General features: G+C 47.0%; 1 protein-coding gene across 1 annotated transcript in view; it reads right to left on the reverse strand.

Annotated features, from left to right (window-relative positions):
- Igf2r (insulin like growth factor 2 receptor) overlaps nucleotides 1-21811 on the reverse strand; it is a 98098-nt gene extending 76287 nt beyond the window's left edge. Inside the window, exon 1 of the mRNA XM_052750850.1 lies at nucleotides 21495-21811. Coding sequence (XP_052606810.1) covers nucleotides 21495-21646 — 152 coding nt within the window. The 5' untranslated portion in view covers nucleotides 21647-21811. The remainder of the gene's footprint in view (nucleotides 1-21494) is intronic.
- Nucleotides 21812-23604: the final 1793 nt, after the last annotated feature.

Raw genomic sequence — 23604 nt, forward strand, 5'->3', positions numbered from 1 at the left:
CATTTGGGAGCTGTGATTAGTTTTTCCAAGCTGGCAGGCAGTTCATGGAAAACCGTAGCCTGCCATCATTACTGCTCCTCACAGCCCAATGACTGAAGTACCTATGGGTACCACAGAAAAGAAGTCAGCAGTGAGAATCAAATCTAAAGAAATCCAGGCAGAGAAATAAAAAGGGGGAAGTGAACTACACAGAAGTCAGAGAGGAAAGGCTGCTTTCTGAACGGCATGCTTTTTTGTATTTCGTACAAATTTATCAAAATGGAAGTGGTGATGTAAATAGGGAGGGCAGATCCTATTACCTACTCAAGTCTTTGAACAGTTTCTTTGGAGTTGATTTAAGGGTTCACAGGCGGCAGCCCTCCCCATGCAGATGTCCTCAGCCATCAAATTTAACCCACAGCTCCTGGGAACATGTGCTAGCTCAGCTTAGTCACACCACTTAGGAGCACAGAAATGGTCACAGTGTCTTCTGAACTGAAACCAAACGATCTGCAGGCTGTTAGCACTTGAGAAGGTCTAATTCAGCGAACATTACAGCTGCTTAAAACAATCCAGAACATTACAGCTGCTTAAAACAATCCAACAGGCCTGGCACCTGTGCACTGTCGCTCAACTGAAATAACATTCCATGAAACTCACAGGAGACTAGTTCTGCAGTAGAGTGAAAGTGAGCTAACATGTAGATAATGTGACCTGGTACTATTACTTTAAAACTACTTTATAGTTCATAGAGACAGAAAAATTAGATGTTATCTCAAGATGGAGAAGAAAGGAATACAGAGCAATGATTTCCTACGTACAGAGTTTACCAGTTCATCTCTGTCAACTGGGGGATTGCGTAGATTCAGAAAATAATCTGTCTACTGTGAAGGAGAATTTGTGAAAAGAAGCTATGTCTGCAAAGTCTTACTGACTGACTGAAACCTCAGTGCCCGGAACCTAATTAAAACTTATCTTGGGCTATCTTTAGCACCCCTAAGGAGCCATTCCTTGCACACCACTGTGTCAGAACTAACATCCTGAGATAAGCAGATAAAAACCTTTGGAATGTATCTACTTGACAGAACCTTATCTCCACCAAGGGGCTAAACATGCTATTAGAGACCTATAGCTTTCTCATGTTTCCACCAGTGTATTTTTAAATGCCTTGATGTGTTACTTTCTTTGTTATAAAAACTTCTATTCCCTTAAAAAAAAATAGTTAGCCTGAGACTGGTAGAAATACATGACAGCACTTTTCAAGCAGTGCTGCGTTTAATAAGGAGGGCTGCATGTTTGAAGACAAGTGTGATGGTGCAGTGATGCACACCCAGGCAGCCAAGGAAGGAGGAGCAATAGTTAAGGACAAAATTGGCTACAGAGTGAAGCCTGGTCTCGCCTGGACTAGCTAAGAGTCCGTTTCAGGCCACGCATAGTGGTCCATGCCTTTAATCCCAGTGCTCGGGAGGCAGATCTCTGTTGAGTTTGAAGCCAGCCTGGAACAGTAAGAGTTCCAGGAGAGTCAGGGCTATGGTGAGTCCTTGCCTCAAGAACAAAAAGAAAAAGAAAGCAAAAAACAAACAGTCCAAGTCACATTTAAAATTTTAAACTTAAATGAATATAAATTATTGTGTGATAAATTGACTGTGTTCTGACAAATAAAGCTTGCTTGCAGTCAGAGGGCAGAGCCAGCCACTAGCTGACCTAAATTAACCATAGAGATTTGGAGGACTGGAGACAGAAAATAGTAAGGCGGGCCAGAGAGAGGCTCTTGGCCCTTTTGGACTGAGGAACGGTAGAGGTAGGAAGTGACTGTGCCTGCTCCCCTGTGTCTTTGATCTTTCAGGTTTTTATCCCAATATCTGAGGCTGCAACCATTCTTACAGTGGAATCTGTAAAAAGTTGAAAAATCAGCATGGTTGTTATCAAAAGTACCTGGGAATGAGGGCACTGGAGACTAAAGTGTGCAGTTATATCTCTGAGGGACAAACTGGTGTGAAAATTTATCTTTTAGAAAAAAATTCTATTTGAAACAAATATGGATAGCCAAAATTAAAATTCCACCCCACAGCAACAGTTCACTGCTAAACAAGAAAGGCACCATAAGCTGAGAGGCCCCCAGAAGTCCACCCTTTACCAAGTTCACACAAGTGCAGACTAAGAAAAGGCAGGCAGGGCGGACAGTCCATTAGCCTGAAGCCCAAGTTCTGAGGACACGGCCATCAGCTATGTTCACCGAGGTCTCCATCACACCTGAGTAATGCACAGACCGCTTCAGCAGTGCGTGCATCCAGACAGGAGTGAAGTCCAGGGGCCATGCTCACAACTCCTCTACTGTTTACTCACAGTCACGGGCTCCTCGCTGAGTTCCATCTCATTTGAGGGACTTCAATGGGCAGTGAGAAGGTGGGGCAGGGAGAAACAGAAAGGCCAGGGATGCAGATGGTCCACTGAAAACACAGCCCGGAACCTGCCCGCTGCCCCACCTCATTGGAAGTAGAACTGCCCCTCTGGGCACTAAACTACCTAGAGAAACCTTGGTTTTGAAAATCAGCAACAGTGCCTGAAGTGGGTAGTGCACACCTACAATCTCAGTCGTCGGGAAGTGGAAGCAAGGGTATCGCCACAATTTTGAGGCTAGTCAGGGCTAAAGAGCAAGATATCAGTTCAAAAAGAAAAGGAAGAAAAAGTTTAAGAAAAGCAAGCCAAATCCCCAATTTCCCATCTCATTGTAAAAACTAGTTTATAGGCTCACTCACCTCTGAAAAGCCCCAACTCTAGAAACCCCATGCCACAGTGGCACTGTTAAGCAATGGCATGTGAGTGGGGTCCTTAGCACGGCTTCGCAGTATCTGTGACCTGACACATGTTCTCTAGACTATAACTCCTGCCTCCGCAACCCTAGCCAGCAGGGACACAAATAATCCACAACCCCTTTTTCCAACATAGTCGGTATTTATTTCTTGTACAGAGAAAAAAGACAGACTCGGCTAAGGTCATCACTCAGCTGCTACAGTGCTTACCTAGCATACTGTGTGGTGTGCTGCAGGGGTTTGAATGAAAAATGTGCCCCACAGGCACATGCACTTGAAGATATGATCCCTAGATAGTGGTGCTCTTGGGTGGGTAATGAAACATTAGGAGGTGGAGCCCTGCTGAAGGAAACATGTCACTGGGGGACAGGCTTTCAGAGTTCACAGCCACACCCAGCTTCCAGTTTGTTCTGAGCTCCCTGCCTGTAGATGGAATGTCTGTAGATGGAATGTCTCTTGCTCAAGCCATCTACTGCCATCTTCTTCCACCATTACAGAGTATCCCTCTAGAACCTAAGCGGAAATAAACTCTTCTGTAAGTTGCCTTGGTCACAGCAACAAAAAGTAACTAATCCAAAGGCCCTGAGTTCCATCCCAAGTACCGTATGTAAACCAGGAATGGAAGTACATGCCCTGTTAATCCCAGCACATGGGAGATAAAGTCAGGAACTCAACACAAATTGCTCCATTACAAAGAGGACGGTTCTGGGATACAAAACTGCTCTCTTCAGTTAAGTTCTGCCACAACCACCTGAAGGTCGCCTGCACTTCAGTTCCAGGGAACTACTACTTACAAAACCATTAGGAAGGAAGGAGGGGGGGGCCTGAGGAGACAGTTAAGGATAGAGCCTGTTCCATACTAGCATCCATGAGGCCCTCCCTCCAGTCCTCAGTACCAGGGAACAGGAGGGAGAGGAGGACACCAGGCCACTGGGCTGTGTGTCTCAGTACAAGGCTCGTTCTCCCAGCACCAACCCTAAGTGACACCCACCCCAGCTCTGGCTCCATCTTTCAATTCCTCAGCTTAGGAAGCAAAGCACCAAGACTCAGGAAAAGCCTGAATTCCTCCAGTGCCACCTAGCTATGAAGTGGCTAAGCCAGGAACAAACCCAGGTTAGCTGAGCCCCAAGAATAAGAGCTATATCACTAGGGTCAACTGTCTCAGTTAGTCTAAATTTTTAATGTATTTTAAATTTTCCAGAAAATATTTAGTTTCAATGACAACACTGAAAAGCTCTCTAAAACTTTGAGTTCAACTTTGTCTCACATATGTACGCACCCATGCACGCGCACGCACACACGCACGCACGCGCGCGCACACACACACACACACACACAAACACACGCCATTAAGATGACAGATGTGACACAGATACTTCCAAGTTCCTGTTTTACCTCATAGCCAGCCATGCACAGTACCATTTTAGTCAATAACACACCATTAAAGTCACCCTTTTATAGGCACGCCCAATATAACTCCCTTTCCTGTGTATGTCAAAACTCATGGGGACCTCGGAGGAAGGCAACTTCTCAGAGTGTCCTCGGAGGAAACCCTGGGAGCAACACTAAGCCCAGAGCACATGGTGCTAAAGAGCAGGCTTCATGTGTCCTGGCCTAGAGCTGCCAAACTACACAACAGACTCCTCACCCCGGCAGAGTTCCTTCCCTCTGGCCTGGTTATTGGGGTCTAAGCTAGTAGAACTCTGAGCAGAGAATGCATCCTCTCTCCTGCTCTCAGACTCACTCAGGCCCCTTCCTTTAGATGGACTACATACACACAGCCATCAGTAACTTGGAGAAGGGCAGACAGCACACACATGACTTTGATGAGCTATCTCTGATTTAAAAGTGAATGTGGTGTTGGAAACACCTTCCACAGGACTGGTTAACAAGCACATGGGCGAAGTGCATACTTCACTAGAAAAACTGAGCACAGTTCAGTCTGAGAGCAACAGTACTCTCCTGAACTTGCCTAGCAGTCTCAAGCCACCTGTGCCTCAAGTGGCTATGAGGTTCCACTTTAACCTCATTTGGTTTAAATTCCAGAATATCCTCAAAGATGTTGCCAATCTACAGACTGTCAAGAAAGGCAAAGACAGGAAAATGCTCCTACTACTCTGGCAAGTGCCACCCACCAAACTTACCCAATGGTGGCCAGGCAGCCAAGGGCAGCGAATCTACCCAGGTGGCACTTGAGCCAATTCCACATGCCTGCCCAGGAGCAAGAAGGATCCAAAGACAAGGCTTGAGTATGCTCTGAAACTCTGATGGTAGGATCATTGCAGGACGACCCCACACAGATTCTTAGGGAAAAAAAAGTCCCAGAAGCACCTAGTGCAAGTGTCAACACCTCTCCAGGAGATAGAGGCCTAGTATACACAACAGAGAAACACAAGAACCTTGTCAAAACTAGAGGGAAGCCGGGCCATGGTGGTGCACACCTTTAATTCCAGTACTTGGGAGGCAGAGGCAGGTGGATCTCTGTGAGTTCGAGGCCAGCCTGGTCTACAGAGTGAACGGTCTCAAGAAACCAAAAAGAGGGAAGGCAAGGACACCCGAGTTTCTCCCTTGACCTTTCCATCTGCATACCTGCGCACACACAAACACAACAGGGTAACTAGTATGTGCACACGAATACTTCTATAGTCAAGCTGTTTGTATGCCAATCCCTTAATGAAAAATCCCTTAGAAACTTAGTGGGTCTCTTTCCTGTGAACTTGGTCTCTTCCTCGTTCACATTTGGGTATCCTCCTAGCTCCCAGCTCCTATGAGTCTTGAGATGACAGTTGACAGTCATGTAGCTGGTAAATATTTAATCACTGGCTTATAATTATCAGCACACAAAGCAGGTATGACAGAATCGGTCATAAAATTAACAAGCACATAATGAAACTGTAATTTAAAAAAAAAATGTTGGTGATCCACACAGCAAGACACACATACAGTGCTAGCTAGGGTGCTTTTCTTAATCCACAGTGAGCACAGGTCTGACTCATGGAAACTTTCCAACCTCAACTTCCAAATGTGATTCTGCTTTGGAGGTATGTACCCGAATCCTCCAATAGAGTGTGAGGGCTGTCACCTGTTCACCATACCTTATCACGTCTCAGCTCACACATGCAGCACACTGGCCTCAAAAGCCAGACCAGGTCTCTGAGAGATCAGGAAGAGACACTGTCCCAAGTGGACCTTGTGGGCTGTGTACCTGAAGAGACAAAATCTGGCCTGGCAGGGTGATTCACCCCTGACCAGACAGTGACACTGGGAAGCACATGAGTTTGACACAGCAGGGCTCAGGATCATATAGGAAGTACTTCACTTCCTATTCTAACCAACCACAAGACTGTGGATCAAGATAGGAAGCCTGCTCAAAGAAAGAGAGGGTGATCATGGGAGTGTCAGGCATTAGTCTGCTTTAGAGCTACACAGGATCTAGAAGCAGGAATCAATAGGGTAAGGAAGGATCCAGACTCAACCCCTAAATCAACCATGACACCTAAGTCCATTTCAGAGGCTAAGGAACCAGGGCTGGCAGGCAGCCAGGGCCCAATAATGTCTTTGAACCATGTCATAGTGAGTTATAGCAGAGGCAGGATGAGAGAGAGGAACCTCTGAAAAAGAACCATGATCACAGTGAAGACCACACAAACCTGGGCTCGAATCCTGTCCCTGCACTCCAGCCTGTAGGCGGGTAGAATTCATTTACTCTCTGAACCCCAACTTCCTTGTCCACAAACCAAGCAAACCCAAAAGGTCACGAATAGGGAGGAACCTAGATGAGGAACAGCACTTGAGAGCTGTGATTTAACAGAAGGTTTCAGATTGCTTAAGAACTGAGTTCACGTTCACACTCACACACACACACACACACACACACACAACTGCCACATGACACCGGCAAGGGGCTGAGGAGGGAAGGGAAGGGCAGACCCTTGTCCTGGGCCACACCCACCAGTATGCTGAAGAATCTAAGCCTCCAGTTAGAACTCCAGGGGCACTGAGACACGGCACAAAGATGCACATACAATGCTAGACAGCCTGTGCATGACTGTGACAAACATGTGAGAGATAATTTTAGAGGGAAGATCTACTTTGGCTCTTGGTTTCTAAGGTCTCAGTACATGGTCAGCTGTCCCAATGCTATGGCCTAAGCTGAGACCAAACATCACAGCAACAGGAATATGTGACGGGAGAAACTACTCACTCACCTCATGGCATCCACAAAACACAGGGAGGGGAAGTGGGGAGAGTAGGACACACAGGCCCGGGAGGATGGCCTCCAAAGATGTGTCCCTAATGGTATACTTCCTCCAACTAGGCACCACCTCTGAAAGTTCCTATCCTCTCCCAATCATTCTATGAAATTATGAGTGTATCTGTGAATTAAACCCTTGATGAAGTCAAAGCCCTGATGTAGGCAGAGTTTCTATGTCCCAGCAGCTGTTCCCAAGTTACCACTTAGAAACTTAATATGAATTATAAATGCTCAGCCAACAGCTCAGGCTTATTACTAACTAGCTCTTACAACTCAAATTAACCCATTTCCATTAATCAATGTGCTACCCTGAGATTCATGGCTTTTACCTCTCCTGCATGTCCTGCTTTCTCTCCATCTGGCTGGAAACTTCTCTGACTCCACCCTTCTTCCCAACATTCTCTTTGCCCTGAAAATCCTGCCTAGCCATTGGCCAATCAGCTTTCTATTAACAATGAGAGCAATACATATTTACAGTGTACAAAGATTGTTCCACAGCATCCTGATAAACCAGCCACCTCTCAGTGACTTCATCTACCACTAGAGACCAAGGTTTCAAAAACATAAGCCATTGGGGGGAAGGGAGAAGGGACACACTTCATACCCAAAACACACACACACACACACACACACACACACACACACACACACACACACAAAGACACCAGACCACAGAGACAGACAGACAGCTTCTTCCTGTTTTTCTCCTCAGGACAGGACAGCAGCTGAGCCTCCTCAACCCTCAACTATCTAAATCCAAGCACTAGCAGCTACCACCACAGAGTGGCCAAGTAAATCTGAACTGCCCAGTAGCACAGGAGCTAGGACTCTGATTCTCACAATTTTCACTATAACAAATGACACCAGCCCTCCAAGACACAAAGCCACCAGGAACTGCCCAGAACGTGGGTTTGCCCAGCTCAACTCCACCATACAGGCTGCAGGATAGTGTTGAGTCCTCAGCCCTATTCCATGTCGGTTTCCTGTGTCTAGGTAAATCAATGCATTCACCTGTAACTAGGATTGTGTTCTCATCCCAGACAGTAAAGATCTGGATGCTCTCTTGCTTTACTCCTAACTTCAAGGAGGAAAGAAGGGTGCAATGGAGCTGGATTAAAGCTCAGTGGTAGAGCATTTCCATCAATGTGTGATAGCCTAGGTTTGTCCTCAGTACCCACCCACCCCCACCCCCACCCCAAAAAAAGATCTGTGGTGGGAAATGGTACACAGGATCCTAGTTAGAAAAGAAGGAATCTAGGGATGTTGCTCAGTTGTAGAGTGCTTAACTATCATGCTCAAAGCCCTGGTTTCAGTAATGCCCAGCACAGTATAAACAAGAGTAGTGACATACAACTGTAATTCTAGAACTGGGCAAGTGGAAACAAGAGGGTCAGATGTTCAGGATCAACCTTGGCTATATAGCAAGTTCAATGCCAGTCTGGGTGACAGGAGACTATCTCAAAATGACACACCTGGGGCACGCCCTTCGAGACTTGTGAACATGATCACTTAATCCTCATTGTTCCCCAAGGAGCACACACTCTCCCCCATTCTTAGAGACGTGAAACTACAGAGCATGGATGTAACTTGGAATTGCCATGCTCTCTGCCCCAAACATAGCCACTTCCCACTGCATCCTGGCAGCAAAACTGTCACCAGCTTTAGGGACCTGAAAGACAAGCCACTCTGCACAAAAGCAAACCCATCAGACTTTTGGGGTTTGGGTTTGTTTCTGAGACTCACTCCTTTCAGTTCAGACTGACCTGGAACTCAGGGCAATCCTCCTGCCTGAGCTTGCCAAGTGCCACTGTGCCCAGCTTCTTAATTTCCACATCCTCTTGATCCCCCAATAGCTCCACAGTCATTAGTCACCTCTGGGACCTAGCCTCAGGCTAATGCCATCTCTCCTGCACCCAGCTACACGGGATTGAGCAGGCTGCTCCCACCACACTGACCCCTTTGGTCTCAAATAGGCAGAGTCCTGCAAGGCTCTTTCTTCCCTGTTAGATGCGGGTTACCCCCTCACTTCCTTCCAGGCTCCCTTTACATTATCACCTTTCAAAAGAACTTAGGCACAGTGGACCCTTGTCTCCAAGCCCTTTCAGACCCCCCCCTTGCTCCCCTGTGAGCCCCTCAACCCTCTCTCACATTATTAAGAATGCCAAGGCCCATGGCATCACCATTGGCCCACACTGCCTCCTCTAAGAGTCAACAGGAAGAAATGTTGGCTGGCTTTCACTTCAGAATGGAAAGCAGCACATCCACGGCTGGCCAGGTGAGAGGAGGGAGCCCAGGGAACAATAACGATGCCTCGGTGGGTACTGACTGCCCTTGTCACTTCTGTGTCAGTTCTGGTCCGGTGGCTTGGTGTGCTATCTGCAGGCCAGTCGAGGAGTAGGGAGTTTTTCCACACAAAACATCTGCTTTAAAATGTGTGGCTGATAGCCAGGCCTGTCAGCACAGACTTGTAAAACCAACTGCAGTGGAGGCTAAGGTAGGGAGATCACAAGCCTGGGGGTTGTCTCAGGCAACTCAGTGAGACCCCTGTCTCAAAGTTTTTGTTTAAAAAAGAGGGGGGGATTGGCAATACAGCTCAAGGGCAGAGTGCTTGCCACCTTATAATCCAGGCCCTAACTTCGAACCCCAGTATTGCCCAAAAAAGGGAGTGAAGACTGATTTTGGAGTCAGCTGGAATTAGAATAATCTTACATCCAGTCAAATCCACTCAGTAGCCCCATGGAAGCTCTGCGACAGCACATACCCAAAGGTTCAGCGGAAAAGGCCACCTCTGGACTTACCTCCCACCTCAGGACTTACCTCTGGACTTACCACTGGCCACTGGAGGTGAAGCAAGCTGGAGGCCCCTGTTGACTGGCTGCACACCGCCTGCCTAACTTTCCCTGGTGTCCCCTACCCTAGATCACAGCTAGGCCAGCAGCTCTAACACCTGCATGTCAATCAGGCCCTGAGGAACTTGCCCTCCAGCACTGACTGAGCAAGGGGAAACTCCTGCCAAAGGCCAGTGGCTGATCTGGAAGGCAGGTTTCACACCCTTGGGGACAGGACAGTGACATTTTCCTCCACGCTATCAGAGACCAAAATAGAACATGACACAGTCTTGGCACCTCAAAAACCTTGCAGTTGTAGGCTAGGTGAAGTGACCAAACATTTTCTCACTAACTTCTAGGGCTCTACCTACAGCAGACAATCCCAACTCCCAGGGAGCCAGGAAGTCCAGCTGATGGCAGGGGCCACTGGTGGGTACCTAAGTCAGCCAGGCCTTCCCGCTTCCCACTATAGATAAACAACCACAGGGCTTGGAAGGTCATGCCTTTAATCCCAGCACTTGGGAGGCAGAGGCAGGCTACCTTGATCTACACAGAGACACTAATTAAAAAATAAAACAAAAAACCACTACCTCCTTCTGCTTCCAGGAAGTGGGATAAAGCAAAAAAAAAAAAAAAAAGACACAGGGCCCAGCCCAACATGGGGCACCTGCCCCAACCCCACACCTACTGTGCCAGGGAGTAGCTTTTTTGTGTGCTGGGAAATAGCCTTGCAATCTGCTAACTCAGATCTCAGAACTCTTGAGTGTGAGGTGGGACTGCAGAACCACAAACCCACAGTTTAAAACCTTTTCAGAAAGGATCCTTTTCTTCCGAAAAAGGAAATTTCGACAAGCAGGCACTCACTAACTGAGGCAGAAACTCCTGGGCCACTAAGGGATACCACAGAGACAGTGACTTCTAAAAGTGGCTTCCAGCCAAGCATGGCAGCTCCAGTCTGTAATCCCAGCACTCAGGATGCTGAGGCAGGAGGATCACGAGTCTGGGACTACAAAGAGAGCCAGTCTCAAAACATAAGTAAGGTAACTAATTAACTGTGTGTGGAGGAGGAAAAAAGACCCAGAGATGGCCTGACACCAGGTCCACCATGCAGAACTGTCTCAGGCAGAGCCTACACAGACTGCCAATAAGCAACACCAGTGCTCTACCAACTGTCAACAGGGGCAGCAGCTACCTCCCGGCAGGAACAGCACTACTGGTGGGTGTCCCACAGGAGAATAAGAAAAGACCTCCTCAGGCCAAAGACAGACCAGTCCCTGGCTTGATCTACCCATCTCCCATCTCCCCCAAAACAATTTATAGCCAAGTTCCAACAAATGCTCCAGCCCTGCCTTGAGCAGCTGCATGGGACAACAGATGTCCAAGATGAGATCTTCAGTAAACAGCACAACCAGGAGCCACCCAGGGTCAGGGCAACATGAGCATAAGATAATAACCAAAGAAAAGGCCCAAGGGAAAAAGATAGAGCCAGGCAAACTTGGCATGGTACTACTTGCTTGTAACCCCAACATTCAGGGGCTGAGGTAGGATCATGAGTTCAAGGCCAGTATGGGCTACATAGTGAAACCAGGTCTCAAAAATAAATAAAAAAAATTGCTGGGTGATGGTGGCACACACCTTTAATCCCAGCACTCAGAGGCAGAGGCAGGCAGATTTCTGTGAGTCAGTCTGGTCTACAGAGTGAGTTCCAGGACAGCCAAGGGTTACACGTGAAACCCTGTCTCAAAAAAACAACAAATAATAAATAAATAGATAAATGGGATGTTCAGGAGGCAGTAGCAGGTGGATCTCTGTAGGTTCGAGGCCAGCCTGGTCTATACAGTGAATCCCAGGACTGCCAAAGCTATGTAGAGTGATCATGTCTCAAAAAGGGCATGGGGGGGGGGGGGGGTAGTGGTAAATGCCTGTAGGTAGAGACAAGAGGATTAGAAGATTTAAGGTCATCCTCAGCTACATATCAAGTTTAAAGCTAGACTTGGTACCCAAGACCTCATAAAAGATAGGAAGTTGTGAGTCTGTCTACATGACAAGGGAATTGCAGAGCCCCTAGGAGACTGGCAAACACCAGAGCCATGAACAAGGTGTAAACAAGGATCAAGTGGAACAGGAATAACTGAGGGCGGAGGAAGCTGGGCAGCACAACTAATAACTCTGATCTGCATTCACTGGCCACAGTGGAAAAGATTGATAAACCCTAAAATTCATTTATTGACTTGTCAGCACACTTTACCATAAAGAAATGACTGAGGCAGGCCAGATTCTGGCTCCTAGTTCTGAAGATCTGAGGCCAGAGCACCACAGTTTCCAGTACATGCAGTGTCACACTCATCAAGTATGGGGGTACACATGCACCTGTGGCTATTCCTCAGCCACAGGCTCCACACTAATGATCTCATCTAACCCTAATCACCTCCCAGAGGCTGCACCTCTGAACACCACCCTCCTAACACCTCAGGATGGGTATTTACATTTCAACAGTAAAGCTTTGGAGACCTAGACCTACATCTAAAGCACAGCACTTGGAAGTCTGTATAGGGTTAAATACTAGAAAATGGAATCATGAAGTATAAAACCACTAAGAGTGCTGTGAGCCTCAGGGGAAAACACAAAGACAGGTCTTTTTCTAACATTTCTTACATTTTATTATTTTAGGTGTATGTATGCATGCCTAGGTGTGTGTGTATGTACAGGTACCACACTAGATCCCCTAGAGTTGGAGTTATATAGATGGTTGTGAGTTTGCCTGATGTGATTACTGGGTATCAAACCCACATCCTCTGCAAGAGCAGCAAGCACTCTTAAATAGCTATTTCTGTAAAGCCTAAAGACATTCCAAGCTGGGCGGTGGTGGTGCACGCCTTTAATCCCAGCACTTGGGAGGCAGAGGCAGGTGGATCTCTGTGAGTTCCAGGACAGGCTCCAAAGTTACACAGAGAAACCCTGTCTTAAAAATCCAAAAAAAAAAAAAAAAAAGCCTAAAGACATTCCTTAATATAATGTAAATTAATTTTAAAGATTTAAGTTTTCGATTAAACTAAACTAAACATATTAGTTAGAAAGTTAGTGAGTGGGTATCAATAAAACAGAAAAAAAGTGATAATAGTGCATGAAACAGAATACTAGTTGTGGTTTGGGAAAAAAAAAAAAAAAGGCCCCCAAAGGGAGTAGTTTTATTAGGAGGTGTGGCTTTGTTAGAGTAGGTATGGCCTTGTTGGAAAAAGTGTGTCATTGTGGAGGTGGGCTTTGAGGTTTTATATATGCTCAAACCACGCCCAGTAAGACCACTTCCTATGAGTCAAGATGTTGGATTCTCAGCTACTTCTCCAGCACTATATCTGCCTGCATGCCACCATGTTGTACCATGATGATAATGGACCAAAGCCTCTGAAAGTATAAGCCAGCCCTAATTAAATGTTTTCTTTATAAGAATTGCCATGGTCATGGTGTCTCTTCACAGCAATAGAAACCCTGAGATAGAAGTTGGTACCAAGAGTGGGGTATTGCTTTGATGGGCCTGACCATGCTTTTGTTTGAAGGAATGTGGACCTGGGGACTGTGGATTAGAAAAGCAGTTGAATGATTTAAGTGCTGCTTAATGGGTCATCCTAGTAGGAACATGGAGGACAGTGATGCTATGAGTGATTTGAACTGTGGGGGGGGCTGGTTCAAGAGGTTTTAGGGGAGAAGAATTTTAATATGTTGCTTAGAGATCATTCTTGTGATATTTGGTGAAGAAAGTGGCTGCTTTTTGTCCTTGTCCAAAAAGTCTGAGGCTAAAGTGAAGAGTTTTGGATTAATTCCATTAGCAGAGGAAATCTCAAAACAGCCTAGTATAAACTCTGTCGTGTGGTTATTAGTGTTAACGCTGATAAAGATTTATAATGAAAAGGAGCAAGCTAAACAAATAAAAATACAAAACGTACAGATTGAGAAAAGGAGAACCAGGAAGTGGAACAGAGCTAAATCCTGTGTTCAAGGAGATAACGGATAAAGAAATGGAATAAAGGAAGTAGTGACCTCAGGGCAAGATCCCACTCACCTATATTTCCAACTTGTGAAAAGGAATTAATGAAAAGCTTACAGCTAGGTATGGTGGTGCACACCTTTAATCCCAACACTCAACGAAGGCAGAGGCTGCAGAGTTTGAGGCCAGCCTGGTCTATAAAGCAAGTTCAAGGACAGCCAAGCTTAGGCAGTGAAGGAAACCATGGAAAACAGAAAGCTGGTGAAGATGTAATTGAACAAGGGGACCATGTTCCAGCTCCCTATAGGAAGCAGCAGAACTTGGCAGCTTCAGCCACGTGGTTCTGGCTTTAGAATTAAAGATAGAAGAAAAGGTCTATGGAATTTGCTTCTGAGACGTTGGAAAGCCACTGAGGCCAGGCATGTGTTGGGGTGTGTCCCTGAATGGAGGCCCAGAGAGGTCATTGCATGAAACTGTGAAGGAGAACCCTAGATTGCCTTGGAGACCCCGAGATATTAAAAATGCCAGAGTCGTGGGATACCTGCCAAGGAAAGCTGCTAACAGGGAGTGGAACCAGCCCAAGATAAAGAAGTGTGTTGCGGTCAACAAAGATGAAAGGACTTGGAGATCTGAAGAGCACTTTGACATCAGACATGGAGATGCAGAGTTTGGAGTTTGCCCAGCTGGTTTTCAGTCTTGCTTTGGTCCAGTATTTCCTCACTATGTTCCCTTCCCTATGTTTTGGAATGGTAATGTATATCCTGTGCCATTATATGTTGGAAGTGTGTGATCTTTTTATTTTGATTTTATAGAGGATTACAGTAAAGAGACTGCATGAATCTCAGAAGAGACTTTGAACTTTGGATTCTTAAATCAAATTTGGTACTATGATAGACTATGGAGACTTTTGAAGTTAAACTTTTTTGCATTATAATATGGCTATAAGCCTTTGGGGGCCAGGGAGTAGAATGTGGTGGTCTGAAGAAAATGCCCCCCAAAGGGAATGGCATTATTAGGAAGTGTGGCTCTGTTGGAGTAGGTATGGCCTTATTGGAGAAAGTGTGTAATCGTGGAGGTGGGCTTTGAGGTCTTAATATATGCTCAAACCACACCCAGTAAGACAGATCACTTCCTGCAAGTCAAGATGTTGGACTCTCAGCTACTTCTCCAGCACCATGTCTTCGTGCATGCCACCATGTTGTACGTATCATGATGATAATGGACTGAACCTCTGAAAATGTAAGCCACCTCAATTTGATATTTTCTCTTTATGAGAGTTGTCATGGTCATGGTGTCTCTTCACAGCAATAGTAATCCTAACTAAGACACTAGTTCTTCTGAATTGACTAAAATGTAAACAAGCCTTTGGTAAATACAGTGAAGGAAGATGTGCACAAGTTAATGTCAAGAATGTCTTAGGAGCTGGAGAGATGGCTCAGTGGTTAAGAGCACTGGCTGTTCTTCCAGAGGACCCAGGTTCTATTGCCAGCACCCACATGGTGGCTAACCATTGTTTATAACTCCAGTCCCAGGGGATCCAACACCCTCTTCTAGGAACTCTAAAGACATTAAACACACATGGTGCACAGACATATATGTAGACTAGACACCTCATACACATAAAAATTTGAAAACATCTAAAAAAAAAAAAGCTAGGTGTGATGACAAAAACCACTGACTGCTAGCACTTGAAGACTAAAGATGTGGATCACAAGTTGGACAGCCTAGGATAGACAGCAAGACCCTGTCTTTAATTAATTTTTAGAGAAATTTTGAGGGTGGGAAGATGTCTTTGCCAGTAGAGTACTTACCTTATAAGTGTGAGAAGGTAAATTAGAGTCCCAGAACCCACGTTAAAAAGCCAGCAGCATATTGATAATCCCATAGATGAAGGGGATCGGAGTAGAGGAAGCAGGAAGATCTCTGGAAGCTCAGAGGCCAGCTAGCCTGGGTAGAGTACCACTCAGTGAGAGAGCTTGTCTCAAAGAAAAGATAAAAGGCACATGAGGTTGTCCTCTGACCACACACACATAACACCATAGAGGCAGGGGTGCACGCGCGCGCGCGCGCACGCACACACACACACACACACACACACACACACACACACACACATCATAGACACAATACATACACATGCACACACTTGCACGTGCCCTTTCCCTCTCTCCCTCTCTCTTCATCTCTCCCCAGCTCCCCCCACCCCCAGCAAAACACAGATTATCAAAACTAGCTAAAGAAAAGACAGGAAATCTGAATAAACAAGAATGTAAACCTGAAAGGTAACAAATGCTTGTGACTCCAGAGACTGAGGCAGGAGGATTCCAAGTTCAAGGCTTGCTACTCTACACAGGAGACTCTGCCTCAGCATAAATAAATAACTGATACCATATTCAAGCTCCTCCCCATATTCTACCCCTCCTTCCCCAAAGTACCAGATTATTAGAACATTACTGCTAAATTCTACCAAAATGTATGGAATAGAAAATGTCTAGTTCATACAAAAACTGATCCCAATGCATTTAAAAAAAAAAGTTGACTGATTCCATAAAACTGTCATATTCCTGATAACAAAAATGAGTTGAGAACACAGCAAAGAAAAATTACAGCATACCTTTAATCCCAGCACTTGGAAGGCAGAGGCAGGCAGATCTCTGTGAGTTCGAGGCCAGTCTGGTCTACAAATCGAGTTCCGTTTAAATTACACAAAGGAACCTGGGGGGGGGGGGGGCACAACTCAGCCAGCATACCACATCCAGGACAGCAAATAAAAAAAAAAAAAACACGTTCAGGGGCAAATGAACCCTCACCTTCTCCTCACAATACACAAAAAATTTAACCAAGATTCTAGAATTAAACACTGGAGAAAAATCTCTGTGACCTTGGGGTACTCAGTGATTCCCAAAAGGAGAAATTTTCATAGTTAGGGGGTTCATCTGAAATATCTGGAGACATTTTCCTCTATGTCACCCAGGTGAGGGTAAAAAGCCTTGGCACCTGCTGGGTCCAGACCAGGAGGGCTGCCTAACACTCTGCAATGCACAGGAAGGCCTTCCAACAGTGAAGTTCTGCCATGAGCTAAGATTCCTTAGGTCTTGTGATTAGAATGAGAATGGCCCCATAGGCTCTCATAGTGACTACTTGGTCCCTAGTTGGTGGTGACATTTGGGAGGCTTAGGAGGTATGGCCTTGCTGGAGGAAGCAAGGCAGGCTTTCCTTTACGCTACAGTTAAAGCCAAGATAAACTCTTTTAGCTATAAACTGTCTTGCCATGGTGTTTTATCACAGCAACAGAAAGGGAAGGGAGGGAGAGAGGGAGGGAGGGAGGGGGAGGGAAACACAGTACACATATCTAAGAAAGGACTTGACTCTGAACACCTTAGAAACTCTTAAATTTCTGCAAATATGTGATAAAAACAAACTGCTAAGGGGTCAAAAGACAAATTATGATCTACTAAATAAATAAATAAAGATGCTGTTTTAAGATCTGATAGAAGGTAGAGGCAAAAGGACCAGGAGTTCAAGGTCACCCCCAACTACACTACAGTGAGCTGTAGTGAGGGCGTATGAGACCCTGTCAAAAAAAAAAAAGAAAAACATAACGTCACCATAATTAACAATCCTAGCTAACACACACTTATGGTTAAAAGAAATGCATGCACACAAATGGATGCAATCCAGGCTAACATGTGGCCCAAATTAGGCATATAAGCATTGTTCTTTTGGAAAAATTGCAGGAGGGAAAAAAAAAAATCTCCCTAGAGATAGCAACTAAACTGACTGCAACTCCCAGCTGGCTTCATTATTCTCTTGTCCTCAATATAATAAAAACTCTCCAGCATTCATACCCAAACAATTTGGAGAAAACACATCCTGTATAAATTTTTCAAAGTAGGTACCCACTAGACCAAGCATTTTATAATCAGTTCCAACTGTTAAGCTTTCCCCCATGAAGAATACTGTAAACACCTAAATCAAGGGTGGAAATGTGCATTGAACATATGTAACATGGCATCCTGCAAAGTTTAAAGTAGCAAGAGCGTTCCTCGGTCCCGTCTGGTGGTTCTGCATGGCCTGGCCGCTGTCCCTCTCCTGTTCTCAATTACCCTGCCCCACTGACCTTCACATGTTCCCTACACCAGACTATCCAGGTCAGTGCCACCAACAGGTCTCACAAAGTAAGTTCTTTACACACGAGCTCTCTACTAGCACACCACACCCTGAGAGACCCCTGAGTAACTTCTTCCACAGCACATTGTCCTCCAGACATTTGACAAGTATGAATTATCAACCAAGCCAAGTCATGCCTGGAATCCTGGCTACCGAGGCAGCAGGATGGCAAGTTCAAGACCAGCCTGGGCAACTTAGAAAGCTTTTGTCTCAAAAGGTAAAGGCAAAGGGCCGCAGCTGGCAGATAAAGGACATCCCTACCAGGCATGAGGCCCGAGGTTCAGGGCCCAGTACCAGTGTGTGTACGTACAGTCTCTTCAGAGAGAAAGCAGTTGTGAGCCTCTGCCATGTCTGCTGTACACACACATCCCAGAGCAGGCCTGCCTGTCCACTGTGCAAATATCCAAGACCTGCTGCTTAAATGTTCCCTCCACTTGGGTCCCTTCGCTCCTCCCCAAGGCTAAATGCAGTAGAAACTGCACCCCATCCCAGTGGTCAGAGCACGAGCTCATCTCAAAGCTCGGAACCTGACACCCCAGAAATAGGCCAGAATTTCCCTACTGTGCTCTGAAAATTAGCCTCTCTTGGGAGAGGCTGAGAACCTATGGCTCGAGCTTAGGAAAGCCCTGTGATGCCTGGGCACGCCAATACCTTTACAGAAATAACAACTACAGGAATTGCCCTGGGCACCAAACCATACCACGTCCATTTATTTATTTATTTTAGCAAGGAAAAAGTAGTCTGTTTCAGTTGGTTTACAAACACCTGGAATAGTCCTCGTTACCAACTACAGGAGTCTACTGTTCACACTCAGGAGACCCATGTGGGCTACTTACATCTCAGCCATGGAGCCTGTGAAGAGAATAAACAAACGGCCAAACACACCATGCTCCCTTGATACTGATGCGACTTATACTGGATTTAGAAAGCATTGCTAACCTCCTTCCTTATACATGTGATCACCTTAGGGGACTTGAAGGCGACTTTATCTCACAGTACTCAAGTAACTGCCCACATTCCCAGGAAGTGGTTAAAAGCATGAAGAAATTCTAAAGGGCTGTGGGTATAGCTCAGTAAGAAAACAGCTGCCCAGCTTGTCCCAGGCCTGATCTGATCTCCCAGAACACAAAACTAAACAGGAACACACATGACAAAGTACATACTAAGTTTGGAAGAAACACTAAAATTGGTTCCAAGCAAGTTTCTACATACAAATGGAGCATAGTGACAGGCAGGGACAGATGTGAAGGACTGGGAAGATCACCCTCCCTGAGGAAATCTAGAGGAACAACCTTAGAGATAGTCTAAGACTATGGCGGGCACCTCTAACAAAGCCTTAGACCATGGCTAGCACTGGCAAAGCCATGCCACAGTGATAGTGGTCCCGGTATGCAGCCACAAAGGCCATTCTACCAGGTTAAGTACCAGTACTCCCACCCCCCACCCCCATGTGATGAATGCCAAAAGCTAGCTCACTATAGTGAGATGACCGTGCACAAGAGTGGCCCTGAGACACCAGTGTCTGTCTTATCAGTTCTCCTGGACAACTTTTAACCTATTAAGAAATAAACTCTAGGCCAGGTGGTGGTGCACACGTTTAATCCCAACACTCGGGAGGCAGAGGCAGTCGGATTTCTGAGTTCAAGACCAGCTACAGAGTGAATTCCAAGATAGCCAGGGCTACAAAGGGAAACCCTGTCTTGAAGGGGGGGAGGAAATAAAGAGAAAAGAAAGAAAGAAACAAACTCTAGGGTCCTGGAGGAGAGATGGCTCAGCAGTTAAAAGCCCTTGCTGCTCTTGCATAGGACCCAGGTTCAATGCCCAGAACCCACATGGTGCCTCACAGCCATTTTTAACTCCTGTTCCAGGGATACCATGAAGGCATGTGGTCAACAGACATACACACAAACAAAATACGAATGCACACAGAATAAAGTAAAAATAATTTTTAATTTTTTTTTTAAGAAATGAATTCTCCTATAGCCGCAGAGTGGTCTGGAGATGGGGGACCCAAGTTCACTTCTCTGCACCCAGACAAGCCGCTCACAACAACCTGTAACTCCAGCTCCAAAGGATCTGAGATCCTGTTCCATCCTCTGCATGGCAGATACATCTCTCTCTTTCTGTCCCTCTTTAAAAATAATAGTGTAAAAATAGAATCCTAAGGAATCCTAAGGCTGTAGGTCAGTGGTAGATTACTTGCTTAGCATGCCTGACCCAGGTTCGATCCTCAGTACCACCCCCCTCAAAAGAAACAAATTCCAATTAACTAGTAAGACCACGTCCACAGCACTAGCCCAGCTGTGTTAATTCTTAGTCACAGCAGTCCTTAATCCAAAATTTCCTGTTCTAAATGCCCCCCCTATTGTCTAAGGGGCAACCTTCCTCCATATTATGAAGTTACAGGGACAGCAGTTTCTCTTCGGGCAGCTAATTGGTCTATAAACCGCAGTGCAGCAGGCGCTCCCTCCAAATACTCTCCAAAATGGGAAAAAGAAGTCTGGTCTGCCTCATTCGCTCTACATTAATGATTCCTACAAGTTGTGAACTTCGGGTGAGAACGAAACTCTCTGATACAAGGGGGAAAGAGGAGCCTGTAACTAACATCAGAAACTTGAAGTTTGGCTCAGAAATATCTGACTCGCTTATGAAAGTCAAGGGTAAAAGCTGGCTTCAAGATTTTCAGCCCGCTTCCTTCTTAGCCAAGTTTTAAAAACAAGAAAAGGTTTGACTTCCCATCACCCTAAAGAGTACAAAGGAGGCCCTTCCCTAACTCCTGGTATTGGAAGTTCCCTAGGCCCACAAGTCTGTGTCCAACACCAACAAACTTCAAGGAGACTGGAGATTATACAACCTTGATTCCCAGAGCAGAAGACTACTAGAATAATCCACTCTGGAGACAATGACATCATGTGAGCGAGCAACCAGACAGGAAGCTGACTGGGAGAACTGAAGGGTAAAGTCTTGAAAGCCAACACAGATGACCACCCCTCAACCCCCATCAAAAGAAAAGGCATCACCCACTGACAAAGAGCAACTTTAAATAAGGAGAAAGGAGAACTGCCACTGACAGGATCTATCTGAAACCACCACAACCCAACTCCAAAGCCATCGCGTGGGCTCGCACTCCCTGGAGAGTCTGCACACTGGAGGGGACCTCTCTGAAGCCCCGCGGCTGGAACTTCAATGAAAACGTGCGTGCAGTGGGACAAAAGCCCAGCCGTAGCTCTGCTCCCTGCAACTTCCGAGGGGAGAACACCCGGCCGCGGGAGTCGCACAAAGCCGCCCGACTTATGACAGCCACAAGTGGCCAGGCACGGGGCTCCGTGGGTTAGCGCCACAGCGGCGGGTCCCCGCGCGTCGCCCTGCGGCGCCGCAGCCGCCACGCGGGCAACTTTCCCGCGGGGGCGGGGAGGGGCGGGCGTCTGCGTGTCCCCCGGCCCGCGCCCGCCACGCGGGACACCCACCTGCACAGAGCGGCCAAGTCCGGGGCCGGGGCCTGGGCCTGCGCGGAGGCCGGGGCCACCACGAGCAGCAGCAGCAGCAGCACCGGCAGCGGCGGCGGCAGGAGCGCGACGCGCGGCCCGGAGGGCACGGGTCCCGGCTGAACGGCCCGCATCGCTCGTGGCGTGGGGCTCACGGCGGCTGGCCGTTCCAGGCCGCGTCTGGGACACGGTCGCGCCGCAAGAGCGGAGGCGAAGCTGCAAGCAGAGCGGGAGAGCGAGAGTGAAGCCTAGGGGGAGTGCGGCGAGGAGGCGCTCCGCGGTGGCGACCGTCACGTGAACGGGGACGTCCCGCCCCTGCCCCGCCTCCTTCCACGTGACGTCCTTATTCAGGTAATCTCCGCCCAGCCCCGGGTCACGTGAGCTCCGCACCCGCGCGGGACAGGAAGTGTTGCGGGCCGGGCGCGAGCGCCAGGTACCTACTCCAGGCCTGGACGGCGTAAGGGGTGTCGCCTCAGAGCCCAGACCTCAGTTTCCCCGTCTAGCACCCTGGTTGCGTCGGCGCTTCCTAACTATCCCTTCCTCATTCTGGACCAGTACGGTGGCCGAGATGGAGTTAGGTGGCAAGGCCCAGGTTGCTGCTTAGTATTGCAAGTCGATGTGGGGTAACAGGTCAGTTTTTCTAGCATCCTGCACGGGAGTTTCCGGCTCACGCCCTGGAGGGCCTCCCAAGCGCTCTGTGGAAATGTGATTTCCCAAGCAGGGCTCTCTGCATCAAGTTAGGCGACACTGATGGATCAGTATGCCATGTACAGTAAACCAAAGGGTCACAAGTGACACTCAAAACTTTTAGAGACTGCTTCACTATGTGACTCAGGCAGGACTGGAATTCAGATCCTTCTACTTAAGCCTCCTGAGTGCTGGGTGTACAAGCGTGTACCACCAGTTCAGGCTATAAAGGTTTATTATTATGTTCAGATAAATCTGCCCATATTATGTACACCAGTGACCTAGTGAAAGTAAAATATTTAAATATGGGGCTTAGGAAATGGCTCAGACCGTGAAGCGTTGCATTAGAATGAGGGCCTGAGCTCCAGCCCCAGCACCCATACGATAAAGTCTGTGGCTGAATGCAAACACACATAACCTCGGTGGAGAGACAGACAGACAAAAGGGTCCCTGGAGTTTGCTGGCCAGCCAGTCTTGCTGAATCTGGCGAGGTCCAGGTACAGACTGTCCTGATAAGATGGGAAGGCAGACAGAACATGGTCCTCTGGCCTCCATGGGAGCATGCAAACATACACACAGAAAATAAGATAAATCTGCTGGCTGTGGTGGCATATGCCTTTAATCCCAACAGTTCGAAGGCAGGCATATCTCTGTAAGATCAAGACTACCCCACGGCTACATAGCGAGACCCTGTCTCCAAAGGGAAAAAAAAAAGATAAGCTATACCATGTGGCCCAGAGCTCTCCAGACGTCTACTGTGATTATCAAGAAGTGGTCCCTGGGTGGAAAGACTTTCTGGCTGTGACATATCACCTGCATTGACCACCTGGTTGATCAGCTGATCTACCTAACTAGGCAGATATTCCCCTTTCCTTCTCCACTCCATGTGCATCCCTCCTGGAGCTACCTGCGGATGGAAGAGAATGACCTGCCCCGACCAAGGAGGACCGATCTTGAGTCAAGGGTAGAGGCGTAGGTGCACCGCTAGAAGCTGAAGTTCGGGGTTTGCGTCTCCAGTGCTACAACTGATGCAAGCCAGGGTGATCACTGAAAATGTTAAAAGTTACTGTGGGTCAGAATGTGTGCTTCCTCTCAAAGTATCACTCCAAAGTACATTTTCTTTGGATAGCTAATGGAGCACCCCAAAAAGGCTCTGGTGATGAAGGCTTGCTCCCCAGGTGATGACACTACTAAGAGGTGATTGGGTCATTTGCCTTACCACAGTTTCAGTTTTCCCATAGACCATCTCAGATTAAAAATATTAAATTGAGCCGGGCGGTAGTGACGCACACCTTTAATCCCAGCACTTGGGAGGCAGAGCCAGGCGGATCTCTGTGAGTTCGAAGCCAGCCTGGGCTACCAAGTGAGTTCCAGGACAGGCTCCAAAGCTACACAGAGAAACCCT

This window comes from Peromyscus californicus, unplaced genomic scaffold (genome assembly GCF_007827085.1).
Source record: "Peromyscus californicus insignis strain IS unplaced genomic scaffold, ASM782708v3 Scaffold_22__1_contigs__length_63687245, whole genome shotgun sequence".
Taxonomy (NCBI): domain Eukaryota; kingdom Metazoa; phylum Chordata; class Mammalia; order Rodentia; family Cricetidae; genus Peromyscus; species Peromyscus californicus.